Consider the following 15,944-nt stretch of genomic DNA (forward strand, 5'->3'; position numbering starts at 1 on the left):
GTGACAGCTTATTCAGAACAGTCTTTCTGAAAGGAAAGACTGGACCTGAAGCCTGTACATTAACCCAGACAGAAGCAGTGAGTGTGGTTATGGTGTGAATGGTGGGCTATTAGGTTCAAATTCCACCAGGGTCACTTGCCAGGTGTGTCACCTTAAACAAGGAGCATCAGCTTTCCAAGGCCTGGCTCCCTCATCTCAGAATGCACCTAATCATCTCCCGGCAAGAGGCCGGGAGTATCAGAGATGCTGTGTCCAAAGCACCTGGAACAACCCTGGCCCATGCTTCAGGCACCTGTCTGATGGCTCTCACATACCCCTAGCCCAGGCACTGCAGAGTTGACAGGGGGCCCAGCTGTGATGACAGTCCCTGCACCCTTCCAGGGAGATGGTTCACAGCATCCATTTTCTCTGAAATTCTGGTTCTCATCAGTTCATTTTTTTAGGAAGTCATTGTACAATGATGATCAGCCTGGGTTATGTTTGATCTACTTCATCACTCATTCTACATATATATTCTAGATTCAATTACCTGAATCACTCCTTCTCTTAAAGAAACTTTACATTAGAAGAAATGTGTTCTATCAATCCAGCAATTTTGACTACACAGAACACAGCAGTCTAAAAACAAATGTCCTCTGAGGATAGAGGAAAATGACTGTTAGAAAGCCAGGGCCTCCATGCATTCTCTCTGCAGAAGCGAAATGCTGTCCCTGCTGCTGGAGGGACACCAAGAGGACGTGACCACTGGATGGCCTGCGACTGGACCTGGCCAATCACAGGCTCCTCACCCCCTCCCCTGTCCTTGGAATGTACCTTCTGCCCGCTGCTCCCACACTAGGAGCGGTTCCAAGGGTGCAGCCTTGAGACAGTAAGGCTCTGTTGAGACCCTCTGGGCGGTGTACGTGACTGAACCCAGTTAAGGCCTCTCTATAAACCTGTAAGATTATGGCAGGCAGGCGCAGAGATCTACTCATCCTGTTGCCCAAAACAAGCTTGGTAAGTAGGTTTCTTTGCTTATTAAACCTGCCACCTACCCATCTGGAGTCCTGCCTCTTTCTTTGGTCTCTCCTTGCCCTCCGTGCATGGGGGCCAGTTTCAGATTTCACCTGGGAAGCTCCCAAGGTTTCAAACCAATACATGCAGGTCAGGAACTCTTGGAATCACATGGACATTAATGTTACTACTTAAATATTCTCAGGTGTATGATTTCTCTAGAAACTATGTGTTGTTTCCCAGTACCAAAAGTATCGAATATGGGGAGATTTGGCATAAGAAATTAACACACAGAGCAGTGGTTCTCAAATGAGGTCCCTGGACCGGTAACATCAGCATCACCTGAAAGCCTGTTAGAAATACAAATTCTTGGGCGCCCATCAGACCTACTGAATCAGAAACTCTGGGGGTGGGGCCCAGCGAACCCCATCTAAGTACTCCAAAGCATACCAGAGTTTGAGAATTACTAACATAGAAAATGAGTTAATAGAAAGCAATAGTAAGAAATAATACTTTAAAAAGCACAGTAGTTTAAGACTGTGAAATACAAAGGTATATAGCTGTCACCACCTGAAAAGCCCTAAACTTTTGGTTTGCTACTAGTAATAAGGAACGCTCTTTGTAACAATGACTTGAACTCACCAAGAAAGTTCAATTAAACTGTGCGTGTTCTGAATGAGAAAGGAGAAAAGCATGCGATTTATTTTTCAAAGGTTTATTAAAGCTATAATATTAAAACAACTTTAAAGGTTCAGTGAGCCAAAGACTCGGTTTTGATTTTCTGGAATATTCCATCCTCTAAAACAACACATTCTCTGAAAATGCTGTGAGTAAATCAGGAATCACTGTAGTTGCTTGTTTTCCTTTTTCTGGGAATCTTGTATCACTGAAAAGAAGCATACCTTTAGTTGTTGCAGAGTTGCCACCACGAACTGTCTGTAGCCGTCAAAGTCAGTGCAGGGGTTTCCCATGAGGAAGAGCTCCTTCAGGTGGATGTTGTGTTGAAGGGTTTTCACACTGCTCAGCTCGCCAATGAAATTTACCGTCAAGTCAAGCTTTGTCAGCCCTTCGCATCCTGCTTGAGAGAAATGAAAAGGAAAAAAAGCCAGAAAAATCACACAGGCAGTAAAATGTGTACAATAACACATCATAGAAATAACAGTTGCAATATTTTAAGTCTGTTGATTAACTGCACTGCTTACCAAGAAGTGGTTTTTCAGAAACCTCAAAAAGGCTTAGTCGTGACTCACTTTTCTATCTGTGTCTTCCCTTACTTTCTTTCTTTTTTATTTATTTATTTATTTATTTTTTTGCGGTACACGGGTCTCTCACTGTTTTGGCCTCTCCCATTGCGGATCACAAGCTCCGGACGTGCAGGCTCAGTGGCCGTGGCTCACGGGCCCAGCCGCCCCGCGGCATGTGGGATCCTCCCGGACCGGGGCACGAACCCGCGTCCCCTGCATCGGTAGGCGGACTCTCAACCACTGCGCCACCAGGGAAGCCCTCCCCTTACTTTCAACCCCTTAGTCCCTCCAGCCAAAGGAAATCATTTTCCTGCCCGTATCCATAAGCTCTGGGCTGTTCACATTTAGATTTGGTCACTATCTGGCGTGACTGCATCACGTTGACAAATCTAATGGAGCCTCTTCAATGCACCATGTCACTAGAAGAGTATGCTGCATGTGGCACAATCGACCATGGACTGTCTCTTAAATCTCTCAACTGTCTTGAAACTCTGATGCTACTCTTTCCTTGTCCTCCTTTGCAATGAAGTCTATTCCTCTTGATCTCTTTTGCAGGCTTTTCCACCCCATCAATGTGATGGAGATTTCCATCCTTGACCCAATATTTCCTTTCCTTATGGTCCTGATGACAGTAGTCATGCCCACTGGTTTCACTAACCCCAGATTCTGATGACTCCCAAACAATAACCCCATGTCTGACCATCCAACGGAACATCACACTCCTGTTTCTACATGCCCGCAAGACACACCACATTCAACATGTCCAAACTGAAGTCAAGACACACCACATTCAACATGTCCAAACTGAAGTCAAGACATACCACATTCAACATGTCCAAACTGAAGTCTCCGTATTTCCTCTCACTCTGTACTCCTCAAGACAGATTTTCTGCCTTCTTTACATCTAAACTCTATCAACGTCATCACCATTTTGGTATCAGATGTGATTCAACACCAAGAGTCAAGTCAGGGTTAACCAGGAAGTTAACCTACACTATCCTCTTAGCCCCTTCATGTCATCAGTCATCAAGCCATGCAGATCTTAAGTCCTAACTTCTTTTTACGTACTTCTTGTCCACTATAATCCTATTACCAATATTCCAGTTCAGGTTCCTGTCACCTTTTGCATGCAATATGGTGTATCTCCTAACTCGTCTCCCTATTTTGAGAACATAGGAAAGAAGGAAGGAAGGAAAGAAAGACAGACAAAAGGAAGGGAGAGAGGGAGAAAAGGTTTGTCAAGGTGGCTGCTCCTCTTCCCCGCTCTTTCCTTTCCCTTCCCTTTCCTTCTCTTCCCTTCCTTTCAGAACAACTAATTCCTAAAGCCATCAGGGGAGGCAGAGTAAAGAAAGAGTAGAGAGGCGAGCGATAGCTATGTTGGTCCAGAGCAGAGTGGTGGAACCCAAACAGGATGAAGATGGTGTGCAGAGGGCTGCCCTGTGCTGGAAGCCGGGGCCCCAGCAGTGAGGGGCATCCCGGGTGCAGGTGGTCTGGCAAGAGGGCAGGAGCCCAAGCCCAGTGAGGAAGGCATCCCTGCAGAGATGGATGGTGGGTAGGAACCTGGGCAGGATGAAAACAGCATCCGCACCAAAGACAGCCAGCCATGGGGTGTCAGTGCAGACAGGATGGTACCAACAAGGAAGGGCAGCCTGACATGAGGAATCAGAGCCCAAGGAAGGTAGGGAGGGTGTCCTCACATGACACCCAGCAAGAGGCATCGGAGACCAAGTAGAGTGAAGAGGGGTCCACAGGGGAGCAGCGCCATGAGCAAGGTGTCAGAGCTCGAGGAGGGCGAGGTGGATACCCTAACGAGGGCTAGCGTGGAGATTGGGAGCATAAGCCAGGGGAAGAAGGCGCCCGCGGAGGGGACCACCTAGGGTTGGGCACGGAGATCAAGCAGGGCAAGGAGCCTGAGCCATGGACGGGCCGCGCGGAGTAGGTGTCAGAGCTCAAGCTGGCTGAGAAGGCAGTAAAGAAGCCTAATGCCCTAGGTCAGAGAGGAACGTCCCAGCCAAACTCTTGCTGAGTTCCTCACCACAAAACTGGGTGGCGAAAGAAAGCTGTTTCAAGGTGCTAAGTCCTGGGGTGTTTTTTTTTCTTGCTGCAATAGATAACTGGAACTGTGAGGCAAATAAGCTAAGAAATGAACAAAGTTCAACAAAGCTACAAAGTGGGGACGGGAACCGAATCCCAGGTCTGCCCAGCTGAAAAGCCTCGCTGAACCTGTCCACTAGAAGTTCTCTTTGCCGACATCAGCTGTTTATTACTAATGTATCATCATGACCGTGACCATGACCATCACCGCAAAACTCTCAAGCCAAAGCTCTGTGGGACACAGTGTTGGGTCTCTAAGCACAAGCGGTTGTAGTCATACCCGTGTGAGGGGTGAGCTGAGGCCTGCAATTCCTACATGGATGGAGAGAGCCAGACCAGCCATCCTCTGGTGGGAGGAGAAAGGGGGAGCAAGAAAGGCCAGAGGTTAGATGTGGGTCAGTAGGCACGTGAGCGTGACCACTCCCCCCAACAAAGTGTTCATTCAAAACACCAGTCATGGGGCTTCCCTGGTGGCGCAGTGGTTGAGAGTCTGCGTGCCGGTGCAGGGAACACGGGTTTGTGCCCCAGTCTGGGAGGATCCCACATGCCGCGGAGCGGCTGGGCCTGTGGGCCATGGCCGCTGAGCCTGTGCGTCCGGAGCCTGTGCCCCGCGATGGGAGAGGCCACAACAGTGAGAGGCCTGTGTGCCACAAAAAAACAAACAAACAAAAAAAACACCAGTCACCCATAGATGGGCCCATAACCCGTGTCTCATTACAATATTCCGTTATGTGACACGAAATCATAAGCAAGGCGGGTAGAGAGGAATAAAGAACCTAGGGGGCAGCGAGTGAGAACAAAATCTGCACCTGCCACGTAGGAGGTCAACAGACGATGCCTAAAATGAGAAAGAGTAGAGGACGCCCGGTGTAAGCAGGTTACTTGGAAACATGCAGCAGAAGAACGAAGGGGAGTGGAAGGTGGTCGCCTCTAGGGGGCAGGACTGGGCGGTCTGGCGGCATTGACAAGAGGTCTGTTCTTCAACACGAGTATAGATATCACTTTGACTTTTGAGACTGTCTATTGCGTTACTATGGTAAAATATGAATTATTGAAAAGCCGAATAACCAAAATGCACAATAACAAATAAATACTTTTATGATATTCCAGACTCAGCTACACAGGTGAAGGAAATTCAGTAACTTCATATCTTCAAAAATAAATTTTAAATCTGTTGGAAAGGTTATGAGATTATAAATATATATTTATATTTTTTTCATCATTCAATTTGTCAATACACAAAATAGGCTCTTAAGTTGTTTTTTTTTCTCTCTTGATCCAGAATTTCATTGGGGAGGAAAAGGTCCCAATCAAATACCTCAACTGGAAACAGGTAATTTGTACAAAGCTGTTCAGAACAGTTCTATTCACAAGAGCAAACATAATTAAAAACACTTCAAGCACCGAACAATAAGGAGTTATTTAAAGCACATCAACGTATTTGATAATTCAGTCGTTGAAGCATAGTGATGTGAATGAACTACACCACTACATGAAGAGTGAATATGAAACGAGACGTATACATATAATGAAGTTTACATCTCTGTGCCTCTGTATGTCTGCTTTACATTGGCCAAAAGAAAATGTTAGATGGATTTTATGACGTGTAAAGATATATTTGGGGTAGTCTGACTTAAGATACAGGTTACCTGGTATTTCTCAAGTTGACTTTGGGAGACTCTGAGAGATATTTTAATTATGTTTTTCTTCCATATGAGAAAAGACTGACATTTGAAAGACTCCAACAAGCTCAAAAATTCATATACTTTTTGGATTTTGCTGTAATTTTGTAGATGCAGAACCCTCCAAATGTTCATTACATTTTTCAAAGTGATGAATCTTAATTTTTCTTCTACTAGGCCTACACATAAGAAATTAAACCACATCTGCCATTTGAAAGAACAATTCTTGCTGAACTAGACAGGCTTGAGAAAACCTCCCTCCTTCAACTGAGTCCCACCCTTCAGCCCCTGTTCTGTGAAGATCGAGCTCAGTGGCCCACGGGGGTCTAAAGGTCACTGAAACCAACATGCTGATTTCCCAAGAGGGAGAGTTGACACTAATAGAAACCCCATCTCTCCTTCCAGGTTTTAAGGGTGGGAGAGGAGGGGTGGGATGGAAAAAAATCTTGGTGAACCCACAACAAGGAAAAAAGAAAAAGAAGGATACAGTTATGTTTTGCCATGCAGCAAAACAAACAAAGAAAAATCCAACTTACGTTTTAAATTATACTGAGATTTACTCAAGTATGTGAGCTGAGTATATATATATCCAACTTCCTCCTCTCTTCCTCAAACATTTAAAATTAAACAACAAGTGCATATTTGCCAAAAGATAAGACACCCATCCCTCCCTACTGCCCATCTCCCCAAACATATCCTCAGACGACCCTGAGCCCGGTGCATCCGTATTAGAGCTGGAAGGCAGAGGACCAAAAGGAAGAAGTGTCCACTGTGGACCAAGTTCTCAAAGCTCAAAAAGACAATAGTGACAATACTGCCCTCTAGTGGTTGGTGGCCGACACATACCGCAAAAACAGAACTCTCCACATCCTTTCAGATACTACTTTCTTAATGAAAATAACAAGCCAACTGAGAATGAGAGTTTTAATTCTTTCTCTGACATTATAGATAGACCTTTCACTACTAAAAAACAAAGATATAGAGCAATTTTTTAAAGTTTTTTTTTTTGGCTGCGTTGGGTCTTCCCTGCAGTGCGCAGGCTTCTCTTTGCAGCGGCTTCTCTTGTTGCCGAGCAGGGGCTCTAGGCACGTGGGCTTCAGTAGTTGTGGCATGTGGGCTCAGTAGTTGTGGCACGCGGGCTCTAGAGCACAGGCTCAGTAGTTGTGGCACACGGGCTTAGTTGCTCCGCGGCATCTGGGATCTTCCCAGACCAGGGCTCAAACCCGTGTCCCCAGCATTGGCAGGCGGATTCTTAACCACTGTGCCACCAGGGAAGTGCTAGCGCAAATTTTGTTATTTCATTTGTTCACATGTGGATATGGTAACAGGGTGGAGAGTGGTAGCTGGGAAAGAGCAAAGGCTCCATTTCTAATGCAGAAAAATGCCAATAATGGAAAGAACCGTCTCAGTTCCAGCACTGATGACGGTTTGGGGGCTTTGACAGTCATGACATTTCGGGTTTTGAGGATGAACATTAAAAATGTATGATGAATATTTATGTCTTTATTGATATATGACCTTGATGGCCCCTGAAATACCGATGTCTACACTAGGAGACAAATAGGCTAAAATCCAACCGGACTTAAATAATGTCCTCCTAATTTTAGCTCTTGGAAGATGGGAGTGGGGTGGGGAGAGGAGCTTGCCTGCCTCTGCCCCAAGCCCCTGCCCACCCACACAGAGCCCACAGTGGCCCTGCCAGCCAGGCCAGAGGCTGGATGTGGAAACACCACCTCACAACTGCAGAATAAGCCCACACAGCCACCTAATCAACCAATTTCTCTGTGGTTATCAACAGATACCAAGTGTTGTTAGACATTTCGAAAAAAAATAACAGCACAAAATAGAAGGCTGCAAAGTAAAATAGGAAACCTCCCAGAATAACAAGACAAAGAGGTTTTAATCACGGTGATGGCTTCACATGTGTGTGCATATATCCAAACTCAACAAATTATATACATTCAATCTGTGCGGGCTTCTGTACATCAATTGTACCTCAATAAAGCTGTGCTCTAAAGGACACCAACCAGGAAGTGGACAAGAAAACCCACAAAATGGGAGAATGTATCTACAAATCATTTAACTGCTCGGATTCTAGCGTTCAAAAGAAAGAAATAAGTCTAACAGTTCAGCAGTCAGACAACAAATAACCTAGTTAGAAAATGGGCAAAGATTTTGAATAAAGAAGATTTCTCCAAAGAAGATATACAAATGGCCAATAAGCACATAAAAAAATGCCCAAATTTATTAGTCATTAGGCGAATGCAAATCAGGACCACAATGATATACCACTTCACACTCACTATAGGATGGCTACTATAAAGATAAATAAATACATGAAAACTGAAAATGACAAGTGTTGGCAAGGATGTGGAGAAACGGGAGCCCTCATAAACTGCTGGTGGGAATGCAAACTGGTGCCGCTGCCAAAGCAGTTCCTGAAAACAGTGAAACGTACAGTTATCACAGGACCCATCAATTCCAGTTATCATATGACCCATCAATTCCGTACCTAGGTACACTAAGTTAACTGAAAACAGATGTCTATGCAAAAACTTGTACATTAATGTTCATAGCAGCTTTATTCATAGTAACCAAAAAGTGGACTCAACTCAAATACCCATCAACTAATAAATGAATAAACAAAATGAGGTGTATCCATATGATGGAATATTATTCAGCCCTAAAAAATCTTAAGTACTGATGCATCCTACAACATGGATGAACCCTGAACACATTAGACTAAGAAGTCAGAACAGGGGCTTCCCTGGTGGCACAGTGGTTGAGAGTCCGCCTGCCGATGCAGGGGACACGGGTTTGTGCCCCGGTGCGGGAAGATCCCACATGCCGCGAAGCGGCTAGGCCCGTGAGCCACGGCCGCTGAGCCTGCGCGTCCGGAGCCTGTGCTCCACAACGGGAGAGGCCACAACAGTGAGAGGCCCACGTACCGTAAAAAAAAAAAAAAAAAGAAGTCAGAACAGACGACCATGTATTGTTTGATTCCATCTATATTACCTGTTCAGAATGGGAAAATCTATGGAGACAGAAGTAGATTAGGGGTTGTTAGGGGCTAGGGTAGGAGGTGAATGGGGAATGAATGCTAATGGATATGGGGGTTTCTTTTAAGGTGATGAAAATGTTCTGGAATTAAATAGTGATGATGGATGCACAACCTTGCAAATATACTAAAAACCTGTGAATCGTGTATTTTAAAATGGTGTATGTACGTTTATAATACGTAAATTATATTTCAATTTTCAAAATACTAAATTGTCCAAATATTTCCATTCAGGAACATTTACATGTTAAATTTGAAGCACATTAGAGAGATTAAATGTAAAGAATAAAATTATTAAAATTAGAACTTATATGGACTATATTTGTATCCAGAAACCATAAAGAATCCATAAAGAAAAAGATTGATAAATTGGAGTATATTCATTTCAGAAGTAAGACTTCTGAACAATACCAGCATCATGACTGAAATAAAAGTAGTACACTCAAGAGAAAAGATTTATAACATATATAACAAGGTATTAGTATCTGGAATGCATAAGAGCACATGAAGAAAAATGAGTAGAAAAATGGCCAAAAGATATGAAGTAGTTATTCATGTAAGAAAAAATATAAATATTCAATAAACATCTGAAAGGTTATATGGAAGATCAGTAATAATAAGTGAGGAGCAAATTTTAAAAATTACTAGAGAACAATGTCTTCTAATCTTTAGAAAAAGATTGCTTATAGAAAGCGCTAGTGAAGTTGGGGGAAAATAGGTATTCACGTGGACCATAGGTACAAGTATATATCAATACAACCTTTTCGGAGAACAAATTGGCAATATTTTCCAAAATATGCGTATTTAAACCCAGGAATTCCACTGCTAAGTATCTATCCTAGAAAAATATTTACACGTGTACACAGAGTGAAACGTATTAGGATGCTCATTGCAGCCATGCTTATTATAGCAAAATGTAGAAACTACCCAATTGTCCATCTGCAGAACAATAGCTGGATAACTCAGTCTACAATCATTCCATTAGACAGTCTTCCCCATCCTTCCTGGATCAGAGGAACAAGGTAATTTTATGGAAGAAATTCATTTTGAAAACAATATTCATAGTATGATCCCACTGATACAAAGCAAAATGTAACAAAACCACCTTCTATACACCAAAGCGTTAATACCACTGCCTCTGGGAAGGAAACTGGGTTAGGAAGGGGTGAAGTAGACTTACATTTTTGAATTTGTGTATCTTGTTATCGTTTGACTTTTTACAACAAGAATTGACAAACATAAGACTTATGTAAAATGTTAATTTGAGGGCTTCCCTGGTGGCGCAGTGGTTGAGAGTCCGCCTGCCGATGCAGGGGACGCGGGTTCGTGCCCTAGTCTGGGAAGATCCCACATGCCGCGGAGTGGCTGGCCCGTGACCCATGGCTGCTGAGCCTGTGCGTCCGGACCCTGTGCTCCGCAACGGGAGAGGCCACAGCAGTGAGAGGCCCGCATAGCGCAAAAAAAAAAAAAAAAAAAAAAAAAAAAAAAAAAAAAAAATGTTAATTTGAAAAGTCTACCTATTGTTTAAGCAATACTGTTGAAGCCTAAGTTTAATTAACAATAAATTATAAGAAGAAAACGCTTACCTTCCAAATTTTCAATTTTTTCAATGTTGTTTAAAGCTAAATTCAAATATTCAAGTTTCTTGAGTTTGCTAACATTTTCTGAAATATACGAAGAATGGAATTAATTAACCTTCAAGATAAAAGACATTTTTATGTAATCTATTATGAAAATGGTAATGAGAATCTAAGGATCATTATGGTTGTCAAAACCATGTTGCTTTTTCAAATCTGTACCTCAGAAAGTAGGTAGATTAGGGGTTGTACTTCAGACATTGTTGGTTGCCCACGCAGCATCCATTTCTCCCTCTGTCCTTCCTAATGGAACCAGCCCATTTCTGCTCATGTCGCTACCCAGCTCCAACTCCAGGGGGGTTAGGCTTAACCAAGCTGGCCCAGCACATGGCAATCCCATGTCCCTGGCTAGTGACAGCTCAGGAGCCCAGGCTTAAGTCAACCAGCCTGTGGCAGTCTCCTGGCGATTGTGTGATGCAGGAGAAGGTGTGCACACCAAGTACTCCCAATCAGATAAGGAGGAATGATCTGTATTTCATGCTTGCGGATTTCCTGTCTCTTTCTCCTACTGGATGTTAAAAAGGAAGGAAATACTATCTTTACTGGTACTCATAGTCATCTTGCAAACCTGAGGAAACCAGCTGTAGGATGAAGCCCACTGTGACTGGTGGGGCAGAGAGAAGGAATCAATCAACCCTGGAGACTGGCCTATCTCTAGACTTATAGTTGGGTTAGATGCTAGATTTCCTCACTGCTAAGCCATCCTGAGTTGTGTTTTCCTTTACGTGAAGCCAAAATCATCTTGATACAGGATTATTGTTTCTAATAAATATGAAAGGCCATATAGGCAAGGCAAAAGCATAAATAAGTCAAGGAATCGCTGAAGGGTAGGGCCCTTTAAAAACAGTAAATGATACCATAGCTTACATTACTGAGTGCTTATTACATGCCATACAATTTTCTAAGCATTCTGCGTATTATCTCATTTAATCTTCATAACAATCCTATGAGGTTAAAACTGCTGTCGTCTCCCTTATGCAAATGAGAATACCAAGGTGCAGAGAATAAATCCACTTGCTCAAGGTTAAGTGGTCGAGCCAGGAAATCTGAGTCCAGAGCTTGGCACTAAATCACTACACTACACTTTAAAAGAAGAGTCCTTGCTAAGATGACATGAATGTAGAAAACCCTGCTAAGAAATGTGCATTTGGGGCAGGCTGACTTAAATAATGCTTCCTCTGGACCATTTTTCAGGGATATTATGACGGTCAAACATGATGATTTATAACCGTCACCCTTATCACTACTAATATTTCAACTAAAATTTATAAAATATCATGTATTTCTTTCCACAGAATTCCTGAGAATAACAGTTTACCTCTCCGAGCCTCAGTTTACTCATTTTTTAAATGAGGATTGTGGAATAAATTACTAAAGTTTCTCTCAGCAATATTATTCTAAGTAATACTGATGTTTACAAGAGTTCCTCTAGGCAATATCTGAGCATCTGACAGTCATAGACTTGTAGAGCTCCATGTGCCCAAGATTATAATACAGTGTCTAGTACATATCCGAACAAATATACATAAAGTTATTATTGTTAAAATTGCCAGCGCATGATAAAATACCTTTCCTTCTCCACTTTCGTTTTACGTATAACGCTGTAAATGCGAAAAGAGTCATCTGGTAGAAAAAAAGTTAAGATTTGTTTTGTAAGGGTTTCCTAAATTAAATTAAATTAAATCGAGAACAATGGGTCAAACTGGTCAGGAAAAAACAAAGCTCTATAAGTAAAAATATGCAGAGCTTCTTGGGCAGCAGGAAGGGAGTCTGCATTCTCGGCCAAACCAGCCTGGGAGGAGTTCTCACCAACTTCTATAACCAGACCTACAAACTTGTACTGGACCAAACCCATCCCCCAGTTCAAGCCGCTCTAAGGCGTTCATCTTGGGGCTCATCGGGAAGCTGTTACCAATGCAGCTTCCGGGAGCCCACCCCCTGAGGCTCTGAGCCAGTAAGTCTGGGGTGAGGCCCAAGCCCCATTTTCACAGACCCCGGACAGTCCTCAGCTGACACCTGGAGCCCCACTAAACAAAGCCTGGCTCCACAGCCCACCTGGATCTCCCAGTGAGGAACACAGCTTCAGGAAAGGCAGGTGTTTTGCAAACTTCTACCTCCGTGGCCCAAGAGCGAGTCTGGATCCTAGAGAAACAGTTTTACTTGCTAAAAAAGCGCCTAAGTGCCTATGGGTGGAGTAGCACTGAAAAATCCCATTATTAGGATTTAAAAGCGTGTTTAATTTAAGAATACTTTGGAAGCAAAAATTTAAGCTTTCTCACAGCTCTGAAAAGGACTGAAATACTATGCTACTAATTAGTAATTGTGATGGGCCCAGCTGTGGAGATGAAAATTCGGGGCACTCTTTTAGAGCTGCACAGTTAGGACAACTCTTTAATGCTCTCATGCATAAAAGCTAGTGGTTTTCTATAACAGCCTTTTTAATTGAACAATGCGCCAGAGTTTCTCATTTCTGGTAAAGTACAAGATGCCAAAAATAATTATCTGAAGGAAAAGAAAGAATTTTAATAAACCTTGAAAAATGATGCAAATTCCAGACTTTTTGTATCCCTAGAGCCAATTTTCAATTACCCACTAAGCTGGAGGCAACTACATCAGCAGAGTTTCTCAGCCTCAGCAATACTATCATTCGGGGCCAGGTAATTCTTTCTTGGAGGCGGCGGGGGAGAGGTCCTGGGACTGTTAGCATGTCCCTGGCCTCCACACACACACACACACACACACACACACACACACACACACACACACAGCAACAACCAGATATGTCTCTAGACATTGCCAAGTGGCCCTGTTGAGAACCGCCGCTTGTGACCGTGGAGAGTTAAAGTATAATCTTACGAGCCGACCTCTGGGCTGTAGTGTCAGAACCCACAGGGGCTGGCACTCACTCTGCCTCATCAACCCTGACTCCATCCCTTTTCCGCCAACTCTGTGTGGTTCTCCCCTCTGCTTCTATCTCCGCGGGGCTGGCCTGGGGCCCCTGGGCAAGGGACGATATTAATAGCAGAGCAGTTATTTTCTCATGAGCAGGCATAAAGCTAAGCACGTCGTTCCACGTAGCTCTAATATCATGTCTGTGTGTTAGATGTTGTTCCCATTTTACAGATGGCAAGACTAAGGCACAGAGGGACTAAGTTGACTGACTTAGTTTTTTGCAGAGGCAGGGTTCAAACCTGGGTCTACCTGACATTAGGGCCTGCACCTGCTCTTACCACTAAACTACACTGTAGCTTTTCTGAGGTTTGCGGGTCACTCCTCCTGCTTCCATGTGGCAGGATCCCCTGTTACAGTGTCTCCACAGGCCTCTCTTCTCTCTGTCCCCTTAACTCATTCTTCCCGGGGGAGGAGGTGGCAATCGGAGGGGGAGGACCCACTTACCTCATGGGTGAACTGGGAGAAGAAACTGGGCATGCCCAATCCCACCCTTTCTCCTGGGTCTGGGATCTCCCCGCCGGCAGAGGGCACACAGTCTCGACCCGCTCCCGCCATAAAGCAGGGGGCCTGCGTGGGTAGGGGAAGCCTGCATTGTCCAGTTCTGCATGTAAGTGGGTGGTGGGTAGGCTTAATTCTGGGGGCATATTAGGAATCTCACTTGGCTGCAAGTCTAAGCCACACTCTCCAAAGAGTTTTTATCGGTTATAATGCTGATTTTTGGATCTCCATCCTCCTGACTCCTGTTTTTACCTCTCATTTCATTCCATACTGGAGCAGTAGGCAGGGGTGTAATTGTGGAGCCCTCTCGATATCCAATACTGAGCACAATGCCTTGCACATGTACATACTCAATACGTACAGCAGACCTAGTTATCACAGGCTGGGATCTGACAAGGATTTACTCAGCTCTCACAGAATCCTTTCAGGTTCACAGAGTGATGCTGTAAAACCATGACAAACGCCTGGATTATATCTGCCTCTCTTTTAAACTTTTTAAAAATCAGGTTTTAAATGACTACATCAACTAATGTGCTCCCAGCCATCAACTGGTCCTCCCAATTCCTTGGTGGAGGTGCCCAGGGCAAGGAGATGGAAAAGGCACGAAAAGGTTCAGGGAAGGGTTCCATACACAGCTACTGAGAGATGGCTGTGTCTATTCCTCCATGTAATTCTTTTTCTTCCTCTAAGAATAACATTGCATTTGCCAACATTCTCCCATTCAAAATGTTAAAGAAACCATAAGGACAAAGTCCTGAAGACTTACCAATTTTTCCAATGAGATTATTTTGAAGATAGAGGATTTTTAAATCCCGGCACCACCTGTCAATATGTTCTAGTCTTTCTATTTCTTGCTGATGCAAGGAGAGTTCCTCCAGGGAAAAAATTATACAGTCATTGTGCTCGGCATTCCGTCTAATAAGATCTTCCGTGACTGAAAGAAAATTTGTTACATATTATACCTCCATCCCCGTTAATATTAAGTTATTAATGCATTGGTTTTTCCTTGCAGTTAGATGTGAATTCTCCAGGCCCAAGTCATTTTCAAAGGGACAGAGATCAGAGGAGTGCTTCCTCCTGCTGGGCGTTTTTGTGATTCCAGGGTGACTCAGAAGAAAGATGTGATGATACACTTTGTCTTTCTTACACTGGGATCTACACGCATTTCGCTGTATGGATGGAGACCAAGTTAATAGGTAATGACCCTGAGAACGTGGAATCTTGAGGTGGTATCACGTTGAACTGGATGAGACCCACTAAGTAATCCAAGACAGAGGAACCTGCTCCGGAGAGGTTCGGTTGGGCTGACAGAGGGCAGAAATATGAAAGCATCTCCATTCAACAGCCACAGCCATTCAATAAGGAAAGGTTCACTCACTCATTCATTCATTCAACTGGTATTTATTTAACTCGAGTGGAAGAGACAGGAGAGGAACACCCCAGATTTTGCACTGCAATCTTATAAAGCACTTGGTCCGTTTCCAGGAGGCATGAAAGAAGCTGCTCGCAGGAGGAGGGGTTGCAAGAGTCCTCACCCCCTGACAAGAGGGATGAGTAGCAGTGGGCTGGTCTGATGCCACAGGCCAGGACCATAAGATGATGGTAGCACCAAGGTACTGGAGACAACATCTGGTCCACAGTGAGGGCCAAGAACAGGACACGCACCCTCCTTGTAATATGTACTAAAATCAAGGAGGTAATGACAATGGAGAAAACTTGTATTTTCCAGTGCTATTAAAAATTATTAATCCGTCTGAACCCTCACATTTTAGGTGGAATGTGGAAA

The 15,944-nt window shown here is 43.8% G+C and overlaps 1 protein-coding gene across 3 annotated transcripts in view; it reads right to left on the reverse strand.

The window, feature by feature from the left end:
- The window catches only part of DNAAF11 (dynein axonemal assembly factor 11), an 81,174-nt gene that overhangs the window by 54,472 nt on the left and 10,758 nt on the right, over positions 1–15,944 (reverse strand). For 2 of the 3 annotated variants that reach the window (XM_065895412.1, XM_065895411.1), the window contains exon 1: positions 1,896–1,964. In XM_065895412.1, the coding sequence (XP_065751484.1) occupies positions 1,896–1,964 (69 nt within the window). Of the gene's footprint in view, positions 1–1,895; positions 2,069–10,657; positions 10,736–14,924; positions 15,093–15,944 lie in introns of those variants that run through there. The other variant, XM_065895410.1, reaches the window with a different exon arrangement.

Source organism: Phocoena phocoena, chromosome 17 (assembly GCF_963924675.1).
Source record: "Phocoena phocoena chromosome 17, mPhoPho1.1, whole genome shotgun sequence".
Classification (NCBI taxonomy): domain Eukaryota; kingdom Metazoa; phylum Chordata; class Mammalia; order Artiodactyla; family Phocoenidae; genus Phocoena; species Phocoena phocoena.